Source organism: Mesoplodon densirostris, chromosome 15 (assembly GCF_025265405.1).
Source record: "Mesoplodon densirostris isolate mMesDen1 chromosome 15, mMesDen1 primary haplotype, whole genome shotgun sequence".
NCBI classification, from domain to species: domain Eukaryota; kingdom Metazoa; phylum Chordata; class Mammalia; order Artiodactyla; family Ziphiidae; genus Mesoplodon; species Mesoplodon densirostris.
In genome coordinates this window covers 31,011,261-31,038,870 of record NC_082675.1, presented here as the reverse complement: position 1 = coordinate 31,038,870, position 27,610 = coordinate 31,011,261, and the positions used below count along the sequence as shown (strand labels likewise).

The 27,610-nt window shown below is 39.9% G+C and overlaps 1 protein-coding gene across 1 annotated transcript; it reads left to right on the top strand.

Annotated features, from left to right (window-relative positions):
• Positions 1 to 904: 904 nt before the first annotated feature.
• On the top strand, positions 905 to 26,862 carry NDUFV2 (NADH:ubiquinone oxidoreductase core subunit V2). The gene is made up of 8 exons (XM_060119021.1): positions 905 to 1,040; positions 7,282 to 7,347; positions 9,555 to 9,617; positions 9,705 to 9,821; positions 12,287 to 12,455; positions 14,191 to 14,300; positions 19,173 to 19,249; positions 26,713 to 26,862. The coding sequence occupies exons 1-8, from the start codon at positions 987 to 989 to the stop codon at positions 26,804 to 26,806; spliced, it is 750 nt and encodes a 249-aa protein (XP_059975004.1). The 5' UTR covers positions 905 to 986; the 3' UTR covers positions 26,807 to 26,862.
• The last annotated feature ends 748 nt before the right edge of the window (positions 26,863 to 27,610 follow it).

Sequence of the window (27,610 nt, the reverse complement as noted above, 5' to 3'; positions counted from 1 at the left end):
TGTGACTCCAATTCCCTAATTTGTAAAATATGACTCATAAGGAGTTGCAACTGAATATTTTAGAGTTTTTAAATTAATGAGGGATAAGTTTTTTAAAAACTCCCTGTACTGATATGAAAGTTCCAGAAATCATTCACAAGTTTATTATAGCAAAGAAAATGGGCCTAAAAGGAAGCGAGTGAGTTCAGGACGTACAAGGAAAGGCAGTCAAGGGAGAAATCAACAGGGAAGTGCGTGGTCAACTCCCCACAGCAGGAAGCGGCGCTCTGCAGATCAGAGCTATTACCGAATAAATACTTGCTGGAATTTCCAGAGATGACCAAACAAACATCAAGAAGGAAGTGGCTTTTTTTCTCTTTGGAAAGTTTTATTATGGAAAATTTCTAACACGTACGAAGAGCCGAGAAGAGTAACGAGCACTACCCCGCAGCTTCAGGCACTCGTCACTCACGGCCCGTTACTCTGGAGCAAATTCCAGACATCATATTATATCGTCCCTAAATACGTAGGCACGCACCTCTAAAGCAAAACAACGGGAACCAAGGCATTTGGTGTCTATTCCCAGCTCACTGGGGGGCAGCCCCTGTATCTTCAATTCTGCAATTCGTAACATACGATTTATAGGGGAACGGAACGGAAATTTTTTTAGGCAACCACAATCAAAAAGGAGGCGGTTAAATCCTCCTAAGCCTCCAGGAGGGAGGCTCAACCCAAAAATCCTGGTCGGCGGAGCTCAAGGCGCTGCCCGGGGACATCTCCTTTCAAGGCGGGGGCCCCGGGTGCGGCCCGCGGAACCCGCCTTCTAGGGCGCCGGCGGGTCCTGGCCCCGCCCCTGCCCCGGAAGTCTCCGCCCACTGGCCCCCGCCGCCCCCGCACGCCCCCGCCGCCCTGGGCGCGCGGGGTGGGCTCGGGGGCGCGCACGCCGTGCGTGCCGGGCGCTCGAGACTGTACCTGGCGCGGCCCAAAGGCCCGCAGTTTGGCCTGCCATGTTCCTCTCCGCTGCGCTCCGGGCCCGTGCGTCCGGCTTCGCCGCCCAGTGGGTAAGGAGGCTCGAATGAGCGCGGGCGCTGCCGCCGCCCTCCCCCTGTCTCCGCGCCTCCTGTTGCAGCGGGCACGCGGGAGCCCAGGGCCCCGGACGGGACCCCGGGCAGCGGCAAGGACACCGCGGCCTTCGCCCTCCTCAGGGAGGCCGCGTCGCCGCGGAGCGAGGGCGTCGGCGGTGCGGCTGCGGCGGGCGCGAGGCCTCCTTCCGGACGGGAGGCGGGAGGGCGGTGCCGGGACCCCCGCCCGCCTAGCAGGCCGAGTCTCTGCGCGGGGCGGCCCCAGGGTCCCCTAGCAGCACTGCCCTTGGCAGGTGGGGAAATTGGCCGAGTGATGGCGTCACCGCGTCCCGCACCCGGAGGACGTCGGGGCCCCTCGCGCTCCTGACATCCAAGCCCGTCTTTAGAAAGGACGTTTACTCTCGGGGTGAAACACCCGTTCGCACTAACTTAACAGAGCGTGTTCCAGAAATGACGAGGATGACGGCGGGGCATTTACCGGAAGGAAAGCAGCCTTTCCCCCAGAAGTAACGTAGAAAGGTTGAATCAGTTCTCGGCAGAAGGGAGGGCGGTGGTGTGCAGTAGCGGAGGATGAGCTCAGGGCCTTGCAGGGAGACCTGAGTTTGGATGGTGGGTGCACCGTCTTTCCACCTTTGTGCCTTTGGGCTCTTATTGTTCTCACTTGGTATCCTCGGCTGTCAAGTGGGAATATTCCAATTTGCAGAGTTTGGTCTTCAATAAACGGTTGACGTTCTACTGTTACTTGCTGGGCTCCAGGTAAAAATGTGGATAATAATAATGACAGGTGACATTCCGTGACTGCCCTTCTAACCAGGCCCTTCTAGCCTTTTACAAATAGTGGGATATCAGAATGACCTAGCAAAAGTCAGGAAAGATGTGAGTAAAGTGGTCTCACCAATAAAGTTCCTTTCCTAAAAGAGAAACCTTTAAGGAAATCATTTACATTTTCAAAGAAATTGCTTTTTTTGTTATAATTGCTGCTTTATTAGCTAGCTGCCAATTTCTTCAGCCACAGGCTTTTATTCAGCTTGTCATTGCTTTAAAAATATCCAGAATTTAGTACTGTGTCTAGGGGAAGACACTAATTGTGTGACCTTGAGCCATATTTCTTAATCTCCTTGAGCTCTATTTTTCTTTTCTGTAAAGTGCAGTAATACCTTATTGAGCGATTGTCAAGAATTGCCTAAAAATTATGAAATATGGAGCAATAGCTACTCAGAATAGGTTTATTTCCATCTTTCCTTCAGTAATTGCCCAAAGTTTTCTGTAATGTTGACACCATTTTACAACTCATCACTGCCTCTCTCCCAAGCCACTAATTAGTTTCATAGGGGTGAGAGAGTTGTGGTGGCATTTTCAAGGATTGTGTTTTCAGTTTTAGGATTTTAATTTGGTTCCTTTTTTATAGTTTCTATTTCTATCTTTTCATTTATTGAAGATTTTTTTCTTTCTGTCCTTAAGCACTGTTTTAGCAGTTTTGAAATTGTTTGGTAATCTCCACTGTCTTTTTTCTTGAAAATGGGTTGTTTTCCTTTTTTGTTGTTTTATGTTGAGTGATTCTGGATTGTATCCTGGACATTGTGAATGATGTCATAGAGGCTCTAGATTTTTTTAATTCCTCCAAAGAGTATTTTGTTATAGTTGTTGCAGGCAGGCAATTAACTTGAACTGCAGTCTGGCTCCCTTGTGGGCAGCGGCTCAAATATTGGTTCAGTTCTTTTAGCTGGGCTGTTTGGAGTCTGTCCTGTGTGCCTGCATGTTTGGAGTCAGCCACAGAACTGGGGGCTTCTCCACTCTGGCTTTTCCTTTTCTGGGATTTCCCACTTGCCTATGCCTCTCCTGTGGTTGTCCCAGCCTCTCCTGTGGTACTTCAAGACATTAGGGCTGCAGGTTTTCTCTTGGAGTTTTAGCTGCCCAGCATGGGATAGACTGGGGCCTGCCTTCACAGTAAAAGATGTAAAGAAAAAAAAAAGAACCCTTATGGGCTTCTTCTAAGTCTAGACTCCCTTCATGTGTCTGCTGCATTTGGTTGTTCTTCAGTGCCTTCAGAAAGATTTTTGGTTTTTAATTTTTTTAAAAATATTTTGTCCAGAGTTTATAGTTGTTACCCAGTGGTTTGGCCTGATAATAATCTACTCAGCCGTACTAGAAGTAGAACGTTCTTTGGTGGCATTTTTCTTCCTAAATTTTAAGTTTTGTAGAATGAAATGTTTTCCCATTCCATTAGAGATTCCATTGATTTTGCAGCATCTACATTTTGGCTCTAGGACATTAACTCAGTTCTTTAGATCTAAAGAAAGAGAGAGAGAGGGAGGAAGGAAGGGAGGGAGGGAGGAGGAAAAGTGAGATTAGAGAGCATTTATATTAGTTTTTTTATTGCTGCTGTAACAAGTTACCACAAATTTGGTGACATACACAAATTTATTATCTTACGATTGTGTAGGTTAAAAGTCTGACATGGGTCTCACTTGGCTGAAACCAAGGTGTTGGTAGAGCTACCCTCGTTTCTGGAGATTCTAGGGGAGAACCTGTTTCCTTGGCTTTTCTAGCTTCTAGAAGGTGCCCTTCTTTGTTGGTCCATAGCCCCCTTCCATCTTCAAAGCCAGCAAGGGCAGGTCAAGCTCTCACATACCATTCTGAGCCTGCTCTAACTTTGCTCACTCCTCTGCGTTTTAAGAGCCCTTGGGCCCACCCTGATAATCCAGAAAATCTCCCTATTTTTGGATCAACTGATTAGCAACCTTAATTCCATCTGCAACTGTAGTTCTCTTTTGCTGTGTATACTCACATATTCACAGCTTCCCAGGATTAGGATGTGGGTATCTTTGGGGCACCATTATTCTTGCCTGCCACAGCCTTAAACAGTTTAGGGTAAAGAGAAAATGAACACATTTTAAGTTTATACACTGAGGTTCAGTAGGTCACTATTGCACACTACAAACTCAGATCTTTATATTGGAGATGTGAACTCAAGTCTCCAGTTTAAGGATAAAAATAGTATGCTAGGGCTTCCCTGGTGGCGCAGTGGTTCAGAGTCCGCCTGCCGATGCAGGGGACATGGGTTCGTGCCCCGGTCTGGGAGGATCCCACATGTCGTGGAGCGGCTGGGCCTGTGAGCCATGGCCGCTGAGCCTGCGCGTCCGGAGCCTGTGCTCCGCAACGGGAGAGGCCACAACAGTGAGAGGCCCGCGTACCGCAAAAAAAAAAAAAAAAAAATATATATATATATATATATATATAAAGTATAATATATAAATATATATATAAGTATAGTGAATCACTATGTTGTGCACCTGAAATAATACTGTAAATCAACTAGACTTCAATTTAAAAAAAATTGAATTATAAGTAGTCTTTTCCCTACTTAATGGGCCATTTGAATTCAGTTTCACTTTTAGAAGAAAGAAGCATTCTAGGACGAAATTGTCTTAGAACTGGAAAAGAACAACTTAGCTAGGCGGGACTGATTTGAAGAGTAAGCTGAATTCCCCCCCGCCCCCTTAGACTAGAGTCTAGGCTTTTCACTAGACTGGAGTCTAGTTTCTCATTAGACTCTGAAAATGTCTATACTTCAGTGAATTCCAGTTGAATTCACTGAACTCCAAATGAAAATTCAAGAAACTTTTTTTAATAAACGAATATAATTTGATAGTGAAGAATTAATAGTGGGTTTCAATTCTAGCTTTTTCAGGGTTTAAGAAGGAAGGGAGAAGACTTAGAGCAGGCAAGTAGTGACAGTGACTCTGTGTTAGTTAGCTAACACAGCACAGTTCTCAAAATGCAGTTTAAATCTTCCATTGTTCAGTTATTAAATGTTTTATCCCCATATATCAGCTAGGCAGATGTAGTAACACTTTAACAGGTTTATAGTATCTTCAGAGAGAAGGTTATGTAGTACCTGACTGAACCTCAAAATACTTCAATAAGTATATATCCCTGTTTTTACAGATACAGAAATTGACACAAAAAAATTAAGTGGGGCTTCCCTGGTGGCACAGTGGTTGAGAATCTGCCTGCTAATGCAGGGGACACGGGTTCGAGCCCTGGTCTGGGAGGATCCCACATGCCGCGGAGCAACTAGGCCCGTGAGCCACAACTACTGAGCCTGCGCGTCTGGGGCCTGTGCTCTGCAACAAGAGAGGCCGTGATAGTGAGGCCCGTGCACTGCGATGAAGAGTGGCCCCCGCTTGCCACAACTAGAGAAAGCCCTCGCACAGAAACGAAGACCCAACACAGCAAAAATAAATAAATTAATTAATAAACTCCTACCCGCAACATCTTCTTAAAATTTAAGTGACTTGTGCAAGGTTACACGTTAGCAAGTGGCAGCATGGTGATCCAAACCCAAATCTTCCATTAAAAAAAATCATCATCATCTGAAACTCCAGCGTTTCTTTCTGTAACTTAACTACTTTTTCCTGACTGTTCTCAATCAGTATGTAGTCTATCTTCAAGGATTTGAACTTTAAAACACTCAATTTTGAGGAGAGAGAGAATATGTTTGTGTGTGTGTGTGTGTGTAAATTCACGTGCATATGCAGAATTACAGGTCAGCCAGAGAGTGCCTCAAAATAGATTTTCCAGTATACCGCTACATAGGCCTCAAGACCAATTTTCAAGATTATCTGTATATTTTTAAGTAAGGTATGTGACATATCCTGGAATAATGAGGAAGGGATCAAAACTGAAGCTATTCTAACTTAGAGATTGGTGGTGTTTATTTTGATATACTGGGAAATTGGAAGGAGAAATAGGATTAACAATAGGTGTTTCATTTTGTACTTGATGAACATTTTGTTTTAAATAAGAATTTTTTTTTCAATTTGTCAATTCATGCTAAAAGAAACCTAGAAAATAGAGAAAAATATAAGAAACAAAATATAAAATAAGAGTCCCTTGTAATCTTGTTAACATCATAATAACAGATAAGCACTTTTAATTGTTAAGGCCATCTAGTATTTTCATTAATGTCTATATTGAATATATTGGAATGGTAGTTTATGCTTTTTTGTTTGTTTTGTTTAACCTTGATATTTTCCAGTTATGATTGTGCCACAAACACTTCTTTCTATGTCATTATTTTTAAATATTTTTCTTAGCTACATAATATGTAATGTATAATATGTGTGTGTTGTGTGTGTTGCATTTATTTTAAAGGAAATTTTTATCATATATCTCAGACACAAAAAAGCAAAAAGAATATAATAAACATTGTGTATCCATCCACTTGCTGCCTAAGAAAGAAAGCAAAGCCAACACAGTTGAAGCCCCTTTGTGTACCACAGCTGATCAGATTCTCCCCTCCTCCCCCCATTATCCTGAAAATATTTATCACTCCCATATTTTATACCTATGTTTCACATTCTGTACGTGGGTCTTGTTAATTAAAGCAAGTGTTCTGTGTAAACTTATTTATTCAACTGAAATATTATTTGGATCTAGGAAGAAGTTAAATCTGTGATTGTGTTATGTCACTGCTTTTGCTTCCTTGTCTGTTATGTTTGCCTTTGAATTGTCCAGCTCTTTGCTAGTTCCATGCTTTGTTTAATCCAGTGTTCTACCATCTGTGGTTAGTAGAACTCAGAAGTTGGAGGATTTCTGAACAACAGTAGAACTGCTTTTCAGGGAGAGGGTAGAGAAGGTAGAAGTGGGGGAGAAGCAATAAGGCAAAGAGAAACGAAATGCAACATAGGGAGTAATCAAATGGATTCCTTCCAAAGCAATTGAGTATGGTCAATCTGCATAGCATTATAAGAAGCTTTCTGAAACTACTTTTATGGCTGGAGTTTCTAAACTAACGTAGTAAAGAATTGAAAAGGGGGTGTACATTCAACTCATTTTTACAGAATGAAAACATGTTTATGAAATGAAAGCTATCCAACTTGATTCAGACAAAAGTGAAAGGCAGTAAGTTAATGGTACATTAACTCTTCAGTTGCATGCCAAAAGAATGTAGGAGAAAGGATACGCGACTCAGGAGATTAGGTTGTCATTCTGGTTCTTCCACTGACTCTTGCGTGTTACCTTAGGCAAGTTAGTAACCTTACCTTTGAATCTCCATTTCCTTATATCTCTCCTGAAATAGAGGTGGGCATGGTGTAGTGTGGTAGGCCATATCTCTTAAGATATTCTACTTCTATCAGTTGATTCTATTATTTTAAATTATGGATCTTAAAATTTCATAAGGCTTTTGATTTACTAAACTTTCTTAAAATTTTAGGGAAGACATGTAAGGAATTTGTATAAGACAGCTGTGCAGAATGGAGCTGGAGGAGCCTTATTTGTGGTAAGTAATTACTTAGATTTCTTCAGAATGGAAGGACTTGGAAATTTGGGTGGATACAACACAACATATCTTAAACACCAGTGTCTTTGGTATTTGCTGGCCATTTGGTATTTGCTGGGAATTTAAACATAGCTAATTGAATTCACTACATTTCAAGAGGTGTTGTTCCAGCTAAACCTCTCAAATTTAAATTGATACCAGCGCAACTCTGGGAATAAGAATTTAGATTATTCCTTGGTGAAATAACTGTGAACCTAACCTGATTTCTTGTCACACTTTAGGTTCTTAAAAATCATTCATGTTGGCTCAGTGAAGATTCTGAGGCTGCAACTTGGGGAATCCCCAAATGGCACTAGCTTGAAACTCATAGATTTTAGTAATACAGCGAACACATTGGCAGTTGGCCTTTATGTTTTTTGTGTCCAGGGTTTCACTACAGGTAGAGGTCGATGAATTCCCTAGCTTGGTTGCACAGTTCAGAAAGGCTAAGATATGTATCGCCTTTCTGTGACAAGGTACATTTTTTAGGAATCAATCTAGTGTTTAAAGGCAATTTAGTGGACTTGTATGATGATTTAGAGTTAGTGGTATCATTTTGGAAAATGAATTATTTTTAGGCTGACTCTTAATAAATGAGTTAGCTATACTATTAATAAGTAGAGTCCTGCTTTGTATTTTGTCATCTTTGTCTAAAAACACTTGAGATCATTGTCCAAAGTTTCTGCGTTTTTTCTCTTCTATGTCCTTGAAAAACCAGAACTCTTGAGAGTTAACTTACTAAGGGATTCAGTTCTGTGTTCACCATACATACAAAACATTAATTGATGTAAGTGTTAATCTCAGTGTGACTCATTTGATTTCCTGTTGACATGCCATTTCTTGTCAGTGTTTGAAGAGGGCCTGCTCTTTTGCAGAAGAAATAAAGCTTGCTGTTGGCCAGTTTCTGTTACAGAAAACTAGCTGTTGGCTAGTTTCTGTTACAGAAAACTAGCTGTTGGCTAGTTTCTGTTACAGAAAACTAGCTGTTGGCTAGTTTCTGTTGTGTGGGGAAGAAATGGTGCTTTTGTAGTAGAAGGTAGGTCCCTTTGACAATCTGGTACACTCTCTTTTGGAAAAATGCACATATTTTCACTCAGTATTTTGTATCTTAGGGACTTCCGTTGTGGTCCAGTGGCTAAGACTGCACTCCCAGTGCAGGGGGCCCGGGTTCCATCCCTTGTCCGGGAACTAGATCCCACATGCTGCAACTAAGAGTTTGCATGCCATAACTAAAGATCGCATATGCCAGGACTTCCCTGGTGGCTCAGTGGTTAAGCCTCCACACTCCCAGTGCAGGGGGCCCAGGTTCGATCCCTGGTCCAGGCACTAGATCCCACATGCATGCCACAACTAAGGAGCCTGCCTGCTGCAACTAAGGAGCCCACATGCCACAACTAAGGAGCCCATGAGCTGCAACTAAGGAGCCCGCCTTTCTCAACGGACCTGACGCAACCAAATAAATAAATAATGATTTTAAAAAAAAAAAAAAAGGTCCCACATGCCACAGCGAAGATCTTGCATGCCGCAACTAAGACCTGGCACAGCCAAATAAATTAATTAAAAAAAAATTGGGGCTCCCCTGGTGGCGCAGTGGTTGAGAGTCCGCCTGCTGATGCAGGGGACGCGGGTTCGTGCCCCGGTCCGGGAGGATCCCACATGCTGTGGAGCGGCTGGGCCCATGAGCCATGGCCGCTGGGCCTGCACGTCTGGAGCCTGTGCTCCGCAATGGGAGAGGCCACAGCAGTGAGAGGCCTGCGTACTGCAAAAAAAAAAAAAAAAAAAAAAATTTGTGTCTTAATTTCATTAGGCTTCCAATAATTGGTAATTTTTTGTAATTAGATTACATTAGAAGATCCTATTCTCTAAGCAAGTTGGATAATGCTTTTTTGGGGTTTTGATCCTAAAGCTACTTCTCGTAACCTATAAAGGATGATTTTGAAAACTTCTAAATTTTTGAATTCTGCTAATATTTTGGTAATCATACTCATCAGATCTGTATTTCATAATTAGTTTAGCCATTCTTCTTGATGCAAGGATAGGTTGATGTATATATCATGTTCGAATTAAAGCAAAGAGATTAGATGAACAGTAGTAGTAAAGTACAAAGTTATTCACACTTTTGAGGGAATTTTGATAATTTTGGAAAACATTTTTTTTCCTTTGTGTAGCACAGAGATACTCCTGAGAATAACCCAGATACTCCATTTGATTTCACACCGGAAAACTATAAGGTATGACTAAATTAACATTATAATTAATTTACAAAATATTTAGTATCTTCCAGATGTATAAAAACAAGTGCTTTTTCTTTGTTACAGAGGATAGAGGCAATTGTAAAAAACTACCCAGAAGGGCATAAAGCAGCAGCTGTGCTTCCAATCCTGGATTTAGCCCAAAGACAGAATGGATGGCTGCCCATCTCTGCTATGAACAAGGTACTTCATTTTTGTGTTAGTTCAAAAAGAGGAGAGATTGTGTATAGTAACTTCCTCATGTAGAAATTTCTCTGACATTCATTGATATCAATCCAGGAGTTTGAAGCCCTTTAATCATTTATATGTTTCATAACTCAAATTACATTTATGTTTTCGTTGGTTCCCTTAATAATGCAGAGAACTGAAAGTGTAGAGCTTTTTATCCTTGCAAGAAGTAGTAAAGGCATTATAGTGAAAGAGGCTTTCTTTTTTTCTGTCTTTGAGAGAAATGCCAATAATAATAAAAGATCCCAAATGTGTATAATTTGCTGTCAAGATATTCTGAAAATGAATGTACTGCTTAAACACTAGAATTGCAGAGAAAAGGATCTGCTCACAGCTAATGTGAATCTTTTTAATATTTTGCATCTTTGGCTACAGGCTTTAACAAAAATACATATAATACATGGTATTTACGACACTTGATTATGGCAGCTTGGAATCCACAACCTACAGAAATCTTATGGGTGGCCCATTTAAATATGGTTAATATATTCATGCATGTTTTAGGATTCATTTTTTCCTAATAGTGTTTTCAGCAGTAATCCAAATTTCAAGTTTATTCATATCCTAGTAATACAACTACATTTGTATGGTATTATGTTACAGTGTATCATTTACAAAGTGCCATATAAAACCTTATATTATTTGATTCTTGTGAGAATCACATGACTAATAAGCCAGTGTGATATAATGGAAAACATTTTACTTTGAACTAGAGATCTGATTTTTCTCTGGACTTCCTCATCTGCAATGATGATTTTGAACTAGGTAGAGCTCTTCCAATTATTATATTATGATTTCTAAGTGATAGAGCTGGGACTGAATCATTTCTAATTCTATGCATTTTCTACTTGACTGACTATTGCAGAGATTCTGCTATACTTCATTCTCCTTTTCACTTTCTAAAGTCTAACTATTAGGTTAGACCATTATCATCTTTCTTGAAGTATAGGAATGCCCTCAATTTATCTAATGGAATCCCGGATGCAAATTTTAGATATAGCTAATTGATCTCTTATTTACTTTGTACAGTACTCTAACACTGTTGTGGACCTTTAGTTTTTTGTTTTCTTACTATGAAAAATGTTATAAAGCAAGTTTGGTTGGTACTATACTTAGTAAACATAGGTGCTTATTTTTCTTTTTTTTCCAGTAAATCGCATATATGTTTGGGGGTTTTCTAAATTCCTTACATTATTTTTATAATAGCCAACTTCCTCAGTAATGATTTAGATGCGTTTCTAATCATAAATACTTTTTTTTTTTTTTTTTTTGCGGTACGTGGGCCTCTCACTGTTGCGGCCTCTCCCGTTGTGGAGCGCAGGCTCAGCGGCCATGGCTCATGGGCCCAGCCGCTCCGCGGCATGTGAGATCTTCCCGGACCAGGGCACGAACCCGTGTCCCCTGCATCAGCAGGTGGACTCTCAAGCACTGCGCCGCCAGGGAAGCCCAATACTTTTTTTTTTTTTTAATTTATGTTTTTAATAATGGTAAGCTTGTTGGGAGTCTTGCTGAGTGTCAAGCTTAGCAGAGCAAAATAAAATAAATGAGAGGGCTTCCCTGGTGGCGCAGTGGTTGAGAGTCCGCCTGCCGATGCAGGGGACACGGGTTCGTGCCCCGGTCCGGGAAGATCCCACATGCCGCGGAGCCTGCGCGTCCGGAGCCTGTGCTCCGCAACGGGAGAGGCCGCAACAGTGAGAGGCCCGCATACCGCAAAAAAATAAAAAAAATAAATGAGAAACTAATGTGAGAACATTTCAAAAATATTGTCCTGTTCTATTTAGAATTGGATGTATATGTGTGAAAGGCAAGAAATAGCATATAGAGAATAGAATCAAGATTCTTTCCACTTTGAGATTTTTAATGTTACTGTCCCCCTTCCCCCCTCAAAGAAAAGCCCAACCTTACAACAAAAACAAAATCCAGAGGCACATGCATCATTTCCTTAACCATCACTAAGGCGTAGGGAGGTGCACAGCAGCCGCTTGGGGGAGCTTTTTCAATTAAACACCAGGGCCTTACAATTATTCCATTGGTCAGGCCCCAGTGTGTGTATTTTGAGAGAAATATTCAGACATATAAGCCTGGTTTAGTGTCGCTAAATTAAATTTAGCATACCTACTTTAATCTTGCACAAGTGAGCCGGGATTAGACGTCTTTTGAGAATACATTTCTTTTAGAATCACTGATAAGAGAAAGTTTAATATATTTGTCATTTGAAATGCCATTTAATGAGTTCTTTTTTCATGTCAAAACCTGGATATGTGTATAGTTTTTAAGTGTCAAAATTGAAGGACTTAGCCTTGCAGATATCAGATACAGATATAGTTTCTGCTTTTGAAGAACTTTTTTGGTTTTTACCAAATTGAAGTAATATGCTCAATTAATAAATATTGTAATCATATTATTTTAAAATATTTTAGGTTGCAGAAGTTTTACAAGTACCTCCAATGAGAGTATATGAAGTAGCAACTTTTTATACAATGTATAATCGAAAGCCAGTTGGAAAGTATCATGTTCAAGTCTGCACTACTACGCCTTGCATGCTTCGTAACTCTGACAGCATACTGGAGGCCATTCAGAAAAAGCTTGGTATGGGACACAGTATATTTATAAATTTTATGAAAAAATAGAGTTGTCTTTCGAGATTTGACCTATTTCTTACCTCTATTTTCAAACTTTTACCATCTTACTGGATCTGTACTTCACGAGTAAATTTTTTTCTTACTGTGTTTGCCCACCATTATTACTTCCTATTTTGTATTCTTTAGTTCTCCTCCTCAAAGCTGAGTTTTCATGTTTTCTTCCTTAACGATTGAGTATGTTTTAAAAGCTTCTCAAAGTTTTAAAGTTTTCATTGTTCAGAAAATTAAGTTTCACTTGTTGTGTGATGATAGCATGTGGCACATAAAGAAGTGACTATATCATTCTTGTATCCTTCCGAACAAGACTTGGAACAAATAAGATACGAGAATAGGACTTCCCTGGTGGTGCATTGGTTAAGAATCTGCCTGCCAATGCAGGGGATAAGGTTCGAGCCCTGGTCTGGGAAGATCCCACATGCCGCAGAGCAACTAAGGCCATGCACCACAACTGCTGAGCCTGTGCTCAAGAGCCTGTGAGCCACAACTGCTGAAGCCTGAGTGCCACAACTACTGGAGCCCACATGCCTAGAGCCTGTGCTCCACAGCAAGAGAAGCCACCGCAATGCGAAGCCCGAGCACCACAACGAAGAGTAGCCCCCACTCACGGCAACTAGAGAAAGCCCACATGCAGCAACGAAGACCAATGCAGCCAAAAATAAATAAATTTATTTTAAAAACAAAAATGATACTAGAATAGGAAGAATGCTTCAGGAAGGGAAATTTGGAATAAGATGTTATTACAATTATACTCCAATAAAGATGTTTAAAAAAAGAAAGATGTTATTACAGTAGCATTCACAGAATTAAAAGGGCATTTTACTATAAAAAACTGCCATTGCTGCATTTATCACTATACATATCAAATGAAGTAAAAGGAGGTGTCTCTTAATTTTGTTGTTACTTGCATGTTGTAAAAATAGTTGGAGAGTATAGAAGTATGTAAGACAGAAGTGTGAAGTCTGCTCAAAATCCTACCCCCCCCATCTCCGAGGTACAAATTCTGATAACAATTAGGTATATTAGTTTTAGATTTTAATGTTTTAATTATTTTCATTATTACATACATAAATGTAATATGTCTGTTTGTTTTTGCACTTGATTTTGGCTATAATAATATGTATGCCTCATTTTTCTATTATAAGTTAAATTATTCTGCAATTACTTTCAGGTGTACAACATGTCTTTGCATACTTGTCCAATTGTACACGAAGGTTGTTTACAAGTAGTAGAATTGCTGGGTCAGATTTTACTATATTTTGCTAAAATGCCTTCCCTAAAGATATGAGAGTACCTATATTCCTTACATTCTTAATGATCTTTGACATTAGCTGTTTTCTGAGTCTTAGCCCATCTGATAGTATGACTGATTTTAGTAGGTTAATTATCATGATCAAAATGAAGATAATATGGTCTGATGCACTGTTATGTAACAACAAACACTAGAGATGAGTCCTCTGAAATTTGTTTTTAAAGGAACAAGTTCACTTAAATCCTTGAATGTTCTATAATAACTATACAGAGTTGTTTAATTTAAGAAATTTAATTCTCTTGAATACTTTTTATATGTCTCTGTAAATAATTTTTATATATATGCTTTTTATGTTGGTTTTTTTTTTGGTTCTTAAACTATATTGCAATTAAAATATAACCTGGTCCTTACCAGTGCTTATTTATATTTTTAGGAATAAAGGTTGGAGAGACTACACCTGACAAACTTTTCACTCTCATAGAAGTGGAGTGTTTAGGGGCCTGTGTAAACGCACCAATGGTTCAAATAAATGACAACTACTATGTGAGTATTTACTTAATATAAAGTTGTATGATGTTATATTTAAAATATTTTAAACATTTGGTTTCTTGTCATGTGGATATTGGTTTCTGAATTACTCATTTAGAAGAAAGTGTTGGCATAAATATCTAGAAGGTTTCTTTTTTTCCGGTTTCCAAACTTTATTAAAAATCAAAGAATAGAAAAACTTCACATAAAATATGTCAGTTTTAGCTTCCACATTGTTGTCCACCAGAATGTTTAAAAAAAATTATTATCATTAAACATTTTTGAATTTAACTCCAGGAGATAATGACACATTTTGAAAACTTTTAAATAGGGGCTTCCCTGGTGGTGTAGTGGTTAAGAATCCGCCTACCACTACAGGGGACGCAGGTTCAAGCCCTGGTCTGGGAAGATCCCACATGCCGTGGAGCAACTAAGCCTGTGCACCCCAACTACTGAGCCTGCGTGCTGGAGCCTGTGAGCCACAACTACTGAGCCCGCGTGCCACAACTACTGAAGCCCGCGCGCCTAGAGCCCGTGCTTCACAACAAGAGAGGCCACTGCAGTGAGAAGCCCGCGCGTCGCAACGAAGAGTAGACCCCGCTCGCCACAACTAGAGAAAGCCTGCACACAGCAGCAAAGACCCAACGTGGCCAAAAGTAAATAAATAAAATTTTAAAAATCTTTTAAATAATGAAAAATTTAATAATTTACATATAAATACAGAAAGTAACCACAAAGGCTTAATAGATAATAATATTTTGCCACACTTGCTTTAGGTATTATAATTTTTATCATTATTATACACAGAAATAAACTATAGGTGAGGGTAAACCTCCCCCACCCCTATTCAAAATCCTGTTCTTTTCCTTTCATTCCCAGAGATAACCACTATCATAAATTTAGTGTTTTTCCTATACATGTTTTTTAAACTTTCAAAATATATGTATCTAGGCATGCTAATAATACTATATTGTGTGTTTTAAAAATTTGACAGAGATTGTATCATACCTCTAAGAACTGCTTTAGCCAGATCTCAGAAGTTTTTTTTTTTTTAAAGGAAGTTATTTTGTTTATTTATTTATTTATGGGTACGTTGGGTCTTCGTTGCTGTGCGGGCTTTTTCTAGTTTTATTGAGCAGGGGCTACTCTTCGTTGCAGTGTGTGGGCTTTTCATTGCGGTGGTTTCTCTTGTCGCGGAGCACGGGCTCTATGTGTGCGGGCTCAGTAGTTGTGGCTCGTGGGCTCTAGAGCACAGGCTCATAGTTGTGGCGCACGGGCCTAGTTGCTCCGCCGCATGTGGGATCTTCCCAGACCAGGGCTGGAACCCATGTCTCTTGCATTGGCAGGTGGATTCTTAACCACTGAGCCACCAGGGAAGCCCCTCACAAGTTCTTTTTTTAAAAAAATATTTATTTATTTATTTATTTATGGCTGTGTTGGGTCTTGGTTATGGCCTGTGGGATCTTTTGTTGCAGTGTGTGGGCTTCTCTCTGGTTGTGGCGCACGGGCTCCAGAGGGAGTGGGCTCAGTAGTTGCAGCGCATGGGCTCTCTAGTGGCACGGGCTCCAGAGCACGTGGGCTCTGTAGTTGTGGCGTGTGGGCTTAGTTGCCTTGCGCCATGTGAGATCTTAGTTCCCCAACCAGGGATCGAACCTGTGTCCCCCACATTGGAAGGTGTATTCTTAACCACTGGACCACCAGGGAAGTCCCATTACAAGTTTTGGTAAGTAATATTTTTATCATTTAGTTCTAAATAATTTAAAATTTGCATTTTGATTTCTTCTTTGACCTATGTTTTTTAGAAGTGTTCTTAATATCCAAGTGTGTGGAGTTTTCTAGTTACCTTTTTTTAATTGCTTGCTACCCTGATTATATCATGGCTGTCATTCATAATATCTTGTTAGTTCATAATTCTTAGAAGTTTGTTTATGGAAATTCTTTTAAGGCCTGTGTTGAAGGTAGATACTTCAAGAAGGGATTGACTTTGCTTCTCTCTTGATCCTGGAAATACTACTGGCCCAAAAGAAATCCCCTCTTCTTATATCCTCCCCTCTTCTTCCCCTAAAGTGTAAGGTTCCAGAGTAGCAGGGTTTTTTTGAGGGACAGTTTTAATTTCTAGTTTTCCCTTATATTGAGGGTATAGCCTTTGGGGGTCTCAGCTTTACGTGGTTTGGATGACCTCCTGTGTCCTGGAGATTTGTCCCTTGCCCCTCTAGGCTATGAAACCGTGAAGCCACATTTTTTTGCTGTTCCACTGTCTCCCTAAGTTTTCATTGAGCTTTTGGCCTCTGGGTATTTTTTTCTTGTCAGTGCCTTGACGTTGATAAAATTTTAAAGTTTTTTAAAAAATTGAATCCAGCATTGTTAGTTGTTACAACAGGACATTCAGTCAGGATAGCTGGACTGCCATAATGCCTGTAATGGAAATCTACAGTTTTTTTTTTTTTTAATGAAGATGAAATTGGACTTCTTTGGCATTTTACATTTCTAGGATGTTTTTATTACCTATAGGGGTTTTCTTCATTTTAATGGTGGTGATTCAAATTTCTTACCTTCTCTTTCTCATACTTAAAAAAAAATTCCTTTAAAAATATGGCAATAACTTACCCTTTTCCCACATTTCTGCAATTTACTCAAAATCATGAGGATCTTAATTTAAGCAGGAATTAGACAGTCAAGGCTTTATATGAAGCACTATATGTCTAAATATAGTAGACTGTAGATTTATGCAAGAGATTCAGTTAGTAGTGGTATGGTCTTTGGTGAGGCAGTTAACTTTTTTATTATTATTTATTTATTTTTGGCTGCATTGGGTCTTCGTTGCTGCACGCGGGCTTTCCTTAGTTGCGTCGAGCAGGGGCTGCTCTTCGTTGTGGTGTGTGGGCTTCTCATTGCGGTGGCTTCTCTTGTGGAGCACAGGCTCTAGGTGTGCGGTCTTCGGTAGTTGTGGCACATGGGCTCTAGAGCACGGGCTCAGTAGTTGTGGCCCACGGGATTAGTTGCTCTGTGGCATGTGGCATGTTCCTGGACCAGGGCTCGAACCGGTGTCCCCTGCATTGGCAGGCAGATTCTTAACCACTGCGCCGCCTGGGAAGCCAGAGGCAGTTAACTTTTATGGATCTCAGCTGACCAGTGGATAATATGAAATAGTCACATAAACTGTGATTGGATACCGATTAGAGAGAAATATTAAATACATTTTGAGGATGGTTGGGTAGCTTTGAATATGGTCTTGACATTTGATTTTATTAAGGAATTATTATTGTTAGTTGGGTGTGGTAATGACATTGTGTTACTTAAGAACATTTAAAAATGTTCTGGGAGTTCCCTGGGGGTCCAGTGGTCAGGACTCTGGGCTTTCACTGCTGTGGCCTGGGTACAGTCCCTGGTCAGGGAACTAAGATCCCACAAGCTGTGCAGTGAGGCCAAAAAAAAAAAAAAGTTCTTAGGAGATGCCCGCCCACTGTGGTTATTAGGGGTGAAGTGTCATGATGTCTGCAACTTGCTTTTAAATGTTCAGCCAAAAAAAAAAAAATGAAACTGAAAGGCATATGTGTACATAATTCAGATATGGTAAGGAATTTGGTTATTCATGTATACTTTTCAAATTTTCATAATAAAGAGTTGGGGGAGATAAAATCATTAGGTGAGTTTAAAGATTCCTTCTAGTTTTGAGGTTCTGAGCATCTGTTGCACCCTAAGCAGTTCTTTTTTTTTTTTTTTTTTTTTTTGCGGTACGCGGGCCTCTCACTGTCGCGGCCTCTCCCGTTGCGGAGCACAGGCTCCGGACGCACAGGCTCAGCGGCCATGGCTCACGGGCCCAGCCGCTCCGCGGCATGTGCGATCTTCCCGTACCGGGGCACGAACCTGTGTTCCCTGCATCGGCAGGTGGACTCTCAACCACTGCGCCACCAGGGAAGCCCAGCAGTTCTTATTTTTATAAATGTTTATTCTATATTAAAGGGCTTCTATGAGGCTATAGGCATTGAATATACAGTACTGAATCACGATTTCTCTAGCATAGTACCAGGGTCCTAAAAACATTTTCTTAAGTACGTAACAGTTTGGGAGGGGTAGAGGGATATAATGTAGTTTAGGCACTTTTATTAGTTTAATCTTGCCCCATTCTGTTTTGACTGTCTTTTGACTAAACCTAGGGTGCAGCCAGGGGTAGGAGTGTGTCTGTGTGTTTTAATTGTATTTGTTATTTTAAATAACAGAACCCTTGAGTTAAGAATTTTACACAGGTGCATAGTGTACAAAATACAGAGCTGCTCTGGTTGAAACGGGGATTGGAGGGTCAGGATTATTAAAATAAATGTGTCCAAAATAAGTTTTTTATTTTTCCCTTCGAAAATTAAGTGAAGTTTGCAACAGGGTGAATTTCACCTGGGAAATAAAGAAGATATCACTAGGGTATTAGATCTTTAGCTTAGGGATAGATATTAGGCATCTACTTTTTATGACTGCTGGTGCTAATTCCTACTTGCATCTCACTGATTCTTCAAGGACATAGCATTTGTTGAGCATGTGCATGGCAGTGTTCTATTTTATTTATTTTCTCTTTTAATCCTCAAAACGCTCTGAAGTCAGTTTATGAATGAAGAAACAAGTTTGGGGAAGCTGAGTGATTTCTCTCAGATTGCTGGCTAGTAAGTGTTGGGACTGCAGCTCAAGTGCAGAACTATCTCCCTGCAAAGTGCTGCTTTGTGCTGCCTCTTCAGCTGCAGCTCCTATTGCTATTGCATTTAGCAGGACAGACTATGTATAGGAGTTACTTGGTAACTAACTTGTGAGCTGAGACAGACAGTAAACTGTTATTAGGGATTTACACTGATTTTGAGGTAGGATGTAATTTTAATATGACTATTTTACTTTTTTTTCTAGGAGGATCTGACACCTAAGGATATTGAAGAAATTATTGATGAACTCAAGGCTGGTAAAATCCCCAAACCTGGGCCAAGGTATCCTTTTATTTCTTTTTAATAAATTTTAATGGCTTAACCTAAGTTAGTCTTTCATGTAGACTTAATTTTAAAATTTTAAACCCTAAGTCCACAGGTGTTTTCAGGAGCCTTGAATACTATCTAAATCAACTTGTCATTTAAAGCAATGGTTTTTTCCCCCATCCAAAACCCTATCAGATAATCATCTGGTATCTACTTGGATGTTATAAAGAAGGGAAATGTACTGCAAATAGAAATCTATTTCATTGTTTAAAAGTGCATACTGCCAGAATTTGACCCAAAGTCTGTCTTCCCTCTGATTTCCACCTAAAGGTCCAAAGGTTCTGTCCTTTGAACAAACACAAGATAATTTTTATATCTCTTCCAAATGGCAGCTCTTTAGTTACTTGAAATAGCTATCTCATCTTCCCCATATCTTTTCTCAGATTTACTATCCACAGTTGTTTCATTGTTTTTCCTTATATGACATAGTTTTGGTCTCCCTCCTTGGCAGGTCTTCTGGTTGGCTAATGAGTTTCTTAATGTGACACTTAAACTAATCACAGTATTTGAGATATGTACTTAGCATGTGGGGCATTGTGGGACTGTCTTCTTTATTCCAGACATCATGCTTATAATAATGCAGCCTAATTACATCAATTCTTACTTCAGATACATTACACCATTAAATTGTACTTACAGTCAGTTAGAATGCCTAGATCTTTTTCAACTTAAACATTGTTTTATCCAGGCTACTCCCATCCTGCAGTTGTGTTACTAACTGCAGTAATTAGTAACTACTAATTACTCCTCATTCAGTTATGAACCTGAACTTTTGCTGCTAAACAAACCCCTATTCCTTATCTAAGCGTTCACATTACTTAAAATTCTCTCTTAATACTAGCAATGTTTGCATGGTTTTATACAGTTATATTCCCTTTGTATTTTTTCTGCTTATGTCATATAAAATTTTCCTTGTCGCAATATATATATAGGTTTTAAAGGCCATATAGTATTCTAATGTATTGCGAGAACTATGATGTGCTCTTTATTACCCTGCTTTAAAATATATTTTCCTTCTTTTTGTTACAAACGATTGCCTGAGGTTGAATTACTAGGTCAAGAGGGTATGCATGGTTCTGTAGTCTGCAAGAAGTACTGAGAATTACTCCCTCATTGTTCTGGCCGACTAATAACCCTACCTAATAAGAAAAAGAGGTCAGTTCAGGATAACTTAAGTTTAGTAAAGGCAAGCTGGCCCCTAAAAAACATACACTTCTTTCAACACTTGAATTTGCTTAAAGAGGTTTGGCATTCTCTTCCTAGTTCCTCACTTACTTGGGCTACACTGAAAACATTTTTTAGGAATAAAACATTTCCACTGTGAAGAATTAGTCTCCTTTATGGAGGCTACTGAAGTGAAACCTTTTGTCATTTAACATTACAATATTTCTCTTAGCCACTGGTCCTGTCCCTTACTTATCCTTGCTTCAACTGTAGCCGCCCCTTGCCCAAAAACAAAAGTTCATAATATTTTTCACAAACTTTAGCTATGTATTTAGGACTCAGATGTTTTAAAATAAGTTCGTGCTACTCTTGTATTTGTACTTAAACCCGTAATACTTCTTTCAACTTTAGGGTACTTTGTTTTAATATCTCAGGTGCACATTTCCTTGTGAAATCCACTTGGTTTCTTTAAATGTCCCCTTTTTTTCTGATTAGGTATTGTTTGTAATTCTGTAGTCATACTTTTGGAGCTTAGACCCTCCTCCTTCCTTTCTTGTGAACTTTGTGATTTATCGATGACAACATTAATCCAGCATTAAATCTCCTGCCACACAGATAGTTGCTTTGTCTACTTTATTGTATTCCCTCAGCACTCATTTGTTTCACAAATATTTCTGGATATGTGCTGTGTGCCAGTCACTATTTTAGGTTGTGCATACAAATTATGAACAAGGTAAAGTCGTCATATATTTTATATTCTAGTGATGGAGAGAGACAACTAGTGTAATACCTGAATAATAAATGCTAGGAGGAAAATAAACAGGTTAGGGGATGGAGGATGACTGGAGGTAAATTTAGTCAGGTGAGGCCTTTCTGAGGTGGTGAATTAATGACCTGAATGATAAGCCCAAAGGAACCATGTAAAGAGCTGGAGGAACAATGTTGCAGAGGGAGAGGAAAGAGGAGGTATTAAGGTCCTGAGGGAAAATAAGATGACAGTATGGTTGAAGTGAGTGATCAAGGAGGAAAGTGGTGAAGAGGTCGGAGAGGTAGGTAGAGGCCCAGGTAAGCAATTTGGGTTGAATCCCAAGTATAAAAAGCTGTTGGAGTGTTTTCAGTAGGGAATACGTGTGATCTTGTTAAAATTATTGTCGTAGTTGCTGTGTAAAGAATAGTTTAAAATTTAGTGGATGTTGTAGGGCAGAGGAATTATGAATGATTTCTAGCTTTTTAGTCTGATCACCTCAGTGATTCCTTTAACTAAAATGAAGAAGATTTGGGGTAGGGCAAGTTTGGGGAAGAAAAGTCACTTTGTTTTGGACATGCTACTTAGCATGTTTGAGATGCCTACTTAGACATCCATGGTAGAGTGCTGAAAGGTTAGATATGAGCTTGGGATTTAGGGAATACATTAGGGCTGGAAATATGAATTGGGGGTTCATTAGTTATTATAGATGGTATTTAAAACCATGTCTGGATGAGATTACCAGGGGTGAAATTAAGAGTTTGTTGTTGTTTTCAATACAGGAGATACTATAACATTGTATTTTAACATTAATAAACAGGAACTAAGTACCACAGTAAAGCATTTTCGACATCTAATAATAATAGGGATGCTGCTTATCAGTAACTGTAAATAGTTCTTCAATGTGATTTTTTTGACAGTGTTCTAGATTTGAGCCAAAGACTTTTAAGAATTACTGGTTTCTTGGGGCTTCCCTGGTGGTGCAGTGGTTGGGAGTCCGCCTGCCGATGCAGGGGACACGGGTTCATGCCCCGGTCCGGGAAGATCCCACATGCCACTGAGCGGCTGGGCCCGTGAGCCATGGCCGCTGAGCCTGCGCGTCCGGAGCCTGTGTTCCGCAACGGGAGAGGCCACGGCAGTGAGAGGCCCGTGTACTGCAAAAAAAAAAAAAAAGAATTACTGGTTTCTGAACCTATTTCCTACGTATCACCTCTTATTTAAAAAGCTGAGGGCTTCCCTGGTGGCGCAGTGGTTGGGAGTCCGCCTGCCAGTGCAGGCGGCGCGGGTTCGTACCCCGGTCTGGGAGGGCCCGCGGCAGTGGGAGGCCCGCGTACCGCAAAAAAAAAAAAAAAAAAAAAAAAAAAAAAAAAATTAAAATTAAAAAAATAAAAAGCTGATATAGGGAATTCCCTGGTAGTTCAGTGGTTAGGACTCTGCACTTCCACTGCAGGGGGCACAGGTGGTCAGGGGACTAAGATCCTGCATGCCATGCGGTGCGGCCAAAAAAAAATTTTTTTTAATAAATAAATAGTCGAAGATAAATCTATTCAGTTTTCAGTAATTGCAGAGCATCCATCAGTGGTGTATGTAAAGAGTGTATCTGGACATGGTAATTCAGAATGTCTTCCCAGCATATGAAAATAAGAACTTCCCCAAGTTAATTTCTTGGCTATTGAGAGACACTGTGATGATAGCAGTAACCAAAATAGTTATAGCTGTTCTTTAAATTAACCAAAGCTGGCTACTGCTTTTTTATTAGTATTTTTGTAATAAAGCCCTCTGCTTAAATATTTGAAATAAGTGCTAGTTGTGAGTCTTTGAGTAATTATAGAAATTAAACTGGTTCGGTGGTAACTGATTTCTGAGTACCACTATCAGGTGTACTCTGGCCAAAATTGGTAAAGATTGCTATCTCTTTGTGGTTCAAAACTGCTTTATTATTATTTTGGTAAATGATGGCTAGAAAGAAAAAAACTGATGGTAAGACAACATTCTTTCTTTTGACATTTATAAATATTAGTGTGCTAGAGATTCTTTTTTTTTTTTTTTTTTTTTTTCCTTTTTGCGGTATGCGGGCCTCTCACTGCTGTGGCCTCTCCCGTTGCGGAGCACAGGCTCCGGACGCGCAGGCCCAGCAGCCATGGCTCACGGGCCCAGCCGCTCCGCGGCATATGGGATCCTCCCAGATCGGGGCACGAACCCGTATCCCCTGCATCGGCAGGCGGACTCTCAACCACTGCGCCACCAGGGAGGCCCGAGATTCTTTTTTTTTTAAATTTATTTTTGGCTGCGTGGGGTCTCCATTGCTATGTGCGGGCTTTCTCTAGTTGTGCAAGCTGGGGCTGATCTTCATAGCTGGGGCTGCTCCTCATTGCGGTGCACGGGCTTCTCATTGTGGTGGCTTCTCGTTGCGGAGCACGGGCTCTAGGACAGGTGGGGTGTAGAGCGCAGGCTGAGTAGTTGTGCATGGGCTTAGTTGCTTCGTGGCATGTGGGATCTTCCTGGACCAGGGATCAAACCCGTGGTCCCATTCATTGGCAGGCGGGCTCTTAACCACTGCACCACCAGGGAAGTCCCTAGAGATTGTTCTTATTTTCAATTAAAGTACTGAACATAACTTCTAAACCTGCTTTCAATGACTAATTAATAGATAGAGGTTGTTTTTTAGTATGGATTATCTAGAACTAATTTTAAATCCAACTTGAATTATTCATATTTAGTTTTATAAAGATATTTTAAAATTTACAGAATTCTGTGGAGTACAGATAACATCTGAGGTGTTTAAAAGTATAGATAGGCTACAAAGTATATATACAAAAGATATAGGTGATTGATGATAAACTCTAGACAGTAAAGTCACTGGTTTTTTTATACTAAATGTAGGGGCAGTGGTGCATATATCTCAGTAATATTAAAAAGATAAGCACTAAACTTTCATAAAGCAGCTTTTAAGAAGTACTTTTTTTCTTTTTAATAAATTTATTTATTTTTGGCTGTGTTGGGTCTTAGTTTCTGTGCAAGGGCTTTCTCTAGTTGTGGTGAGTGGGGGCCACTCTTCATCACAGTGCGTGGGCCTCTCACTGTCGCAGCCTGTCTTGTTGCGGAGCACAGGCTCCAGATGTGCAGGCTCAGTAGTTGTGGCTCACGGACCTAGTTGCTCTGCGGCATGTGGGATCTTCCCAGACCAGGGCTCGAACCCGTGTCCCCTGCATTGGCAGGCAGATTCTCAACCACTGCGCCACCAGGGAAGTCCAAGAAGTACTTTTTTTAAGCCATAAAAAATGTACAGAAAGGCCAAGTTTTCTAGAATGCAAATGAGTTAAAATGATTACTGTGCAAGTAGTGTTGGAATGGCTAAAAAACCAGATTTACCTTTTGAATTGTAATGAAGAGAACAAGGTAATTAATGGATGGTATTTTAAGCATATCAGGGAAATCATTTTTTGTTTTTTATTGCGTGAAAACCTGGGTGTAAATTGTGGCTGTCGGGTGAATGGGTGGGGCTAGATCATGGCCTCTCTAGGGTTCTGAAGCATGTTTATAGATAAAGTGAGGGGGAAAGTAACATGATTAGTAGATTAAACCAAGTTTGTAGGCTTTACTGGAGTATTTTACAGCCTTTGTAGTATTTTAATGTGCATTTTGTGAATGGTGGGGGCAGAGGAAAGTTTGCAGGCAGGCGTAACAGAGGACTGGAACCCCCTTTTTTCCCCTAAAGTATGTTATGGGATGGTAATTTCGTGGAACAAACTTTAGGAAACTGGACCAGATTATTCTTAAAGTTACCTTCTTGTATAAAATTCCATAATCTGCATGTGAAGAGCTCATGCAGTATACATGATTAATTCTATTTACTGTTCCAGAAACTTCAGTTTTTTAATCTTCCTAAGTTGATCCTTTGTGTTGGTAAAGAGGGTAGCTGAGGGCTTCCCTGGTGGCGCAGTGGTTGAGAGTCCGCCTGCCAATGCAGGGGACACGGGTTCGTGCCCCGGTCCGGGAAGATCCCACATGCTGCGGAGCGGCTGGGCCCGTGAGCCATGGCTGCTGAGCCTGCGCGTCCGGAGCCTGTGCTCCACAACGGGAGAGGCCACAACAGTGAGAGGCCCACGTACCGCCAAAAAAAAAAAAAAAAAAAAAAAAAAAAAGAGGGTAGCTGAGCTTAAATCACAAGAGTAAAGGAGAAGAAAGAAAGGTCCTCCAAAATTGATTAATTTCATTATTTCATTGGTCGTCAAAGAGCAGCAAGGGTACCTGTGCTACCAGTTAACATTAAAAAAAAATTACAAAGCAAAATACTGTTTATTAAAGCTAAATATCATTTTGCTACTTACCCTAAAACTTTAATTTTAGGCTGTAACAGATAGTACAGTAACTGCTTTTTTACCTGGTTTTCATAGTGAACCTATAATGCAAATATATTAACTAATTTCTGACTTTGTAGATATTATTATAATACATTACTTAGTTACTTGCATTATGTAATGTAATAGCTTAAAAGATCTTATAAATGACTATGTGGTATTGTTTTCCTGTCCCCTCAACAAATGATTTTCTAGGGCTCTAAAAATAGACTTATAAGATTGATGACAGAATGTGGAGGGCAAAGCCAGAGGGAATAAAATGATTTAATTGAATAAGTTCTTCAGCTGAAATCTGTGGCAGGAACAAGGTAAATGAGCAAAGCCAGGAAATAGAAGGGTGAAACAGGAGTAGGTGCTGAGCTAGGCTCTAGCAACAGAGGTCAGACAGGGCAGAGGTTGAGCCTGAACGATTACCTGGGAAAGTATGTGTGGTGGTGAAAAGAAGACAGGTTCATTTACCTCTGCACTGCCTCCCTTCATAGAACTATAGGAGGACCTGTTCATGTTTTCTCTGTAGCCACCCTGATCTGGAACCTGTTTTTGAAAAATTAATATGAATAATTTAGCCTTTAAAAACAAAAATACAAATGGATTTTGTCTTTACTGATTCTAAGGGACATCCTCCCAAATCTTCAGATCTCTCAAGGAATACAGTTTTTGCGACAGTGGATCTCAGTCAAAATAAAATTCAAATATAAAAAGAATAAATGTAGTGCTCTAATTTATTAAAACATGCTTTTTTAAAATGTCCTCTGGGGCTAGGTTATTTTGCTGTAGTTCTTAGCTATGATCTTTGGGCAGATGCTGCATCATCCCAAGCCTTGGTTTCTGTATATGTAAAATATTTTGGCCAGTGTCCCTTGTCTCATGGTATTGTTGTAAAGATTTAATGAGCCAGTGATGTATGTACACTGCTCAGTAAGTGGGAACTAGTATTAGTATTATTTTTGTATTTTTCATATTTCATATTTTTATGTCAGTTTATATTTAACCTTAGGAAGAGAAAATCTTGCGGCAGTTGTAATGTTTGGATTAAATAATCCATGCTAGTTCTCTGAGGAGAAATAGTTACTTAACTGAGCTCTTGTGAGGTAACAGTTATAAATGGGCATCATTAGCAGTCTATTTAATGTTACTTTTCCTTTCAGGAGTGGACGCTTCTCATGTGAGCCAGCTGGAGGTCTTACCTCTTTGACTGAACCACCTAAAGGACCTGGCTTTGGTGTGCAAGCAGGCCTTTAATTTATATTCAACTGTAAATATGTCACTGGAGAAATAAAATATGAATCTCCTATCTATCTACATAGACTTTTTATATTATTTGTTCATTTCCATCTGTGTACACCTTGCTTGTAACCTAGCAACTTGCAGCAGTAAGTGCCATGTCAGAACTTAAGAGCACCATTTTAGTCGTCTGCTGTCTTTGGCTAACTATGAACACATTATTCCATAAGCTAGTTAACAGTTATTTCAACATTACCCATTTTCAACTGCCCCTTCACTTTTATCAGTAATATTAGGTTATTGTGAAGTAAAAATTCTGTCAAATTTCAAATACATTTTGCTCTCCCATCTTTAGCCATAGCCAAGTCTTAAGTTAATACGATCTTTCTATAAACTTTGTCAGTATTCTCTTTAAACATTTTTATATTTACAGCACACCATTGTTACTGTAATTTCAACTGGTAAGTGACATATCAAGCGACTGTAGGTGTAACGAGGATAGGGTAGTTGCCTCTAGAAGTACTATTTATCATTTTTAAAGGAGGGTACAAAATACTTTGATATTATCCTTGGCTATTCTGACCCTGCAAGTATACAAAAACTAAGTGGGGGAAGAAACTGGAAGTGTAACTTGAGTTGGAAGGTTCAGTGGATATGGGAAATATACTCCTCAGCTGAATGCATATTACGACTTGAAAGAAAGAATAAAACCCTTTGTATATAATATCCAGTTCAAGAAACTAGCTATGAGTTTTGCAAGCTGGAATAAAAAATTAATAGCCAGCTTTAAATTCAGGGATAGATCTAAACTAATCCAGTTGT

What these genes read in the sequence shown, in the direction of transcription:
- NDUFV2 (XM_060119021.1), top strand. Translation starts at nt 987, where the DNA reads ATGTTCCTCTCCGCTGCGCTCCGGGCCCGTGCGTCCGGCTTCGCCGCC. An exon ending in GGCCATTCAGAAAAAGCTTG is followed by an intron (nt 12,456 to 14,190) that starts GTATGGGACACA and finishes TTATATTTTTAG; the next exon opens with GAATAAAGGTTGGAGAGACT. An exon ending in AAATAAATGACAACTACTAT is followed by an intron (nt 14,301 to 19,172) that starts GTGAGTATTTAC and finishes TTTTTTTTCTAG; the next exon opens with GAGGATCTGACACCTAAGGA.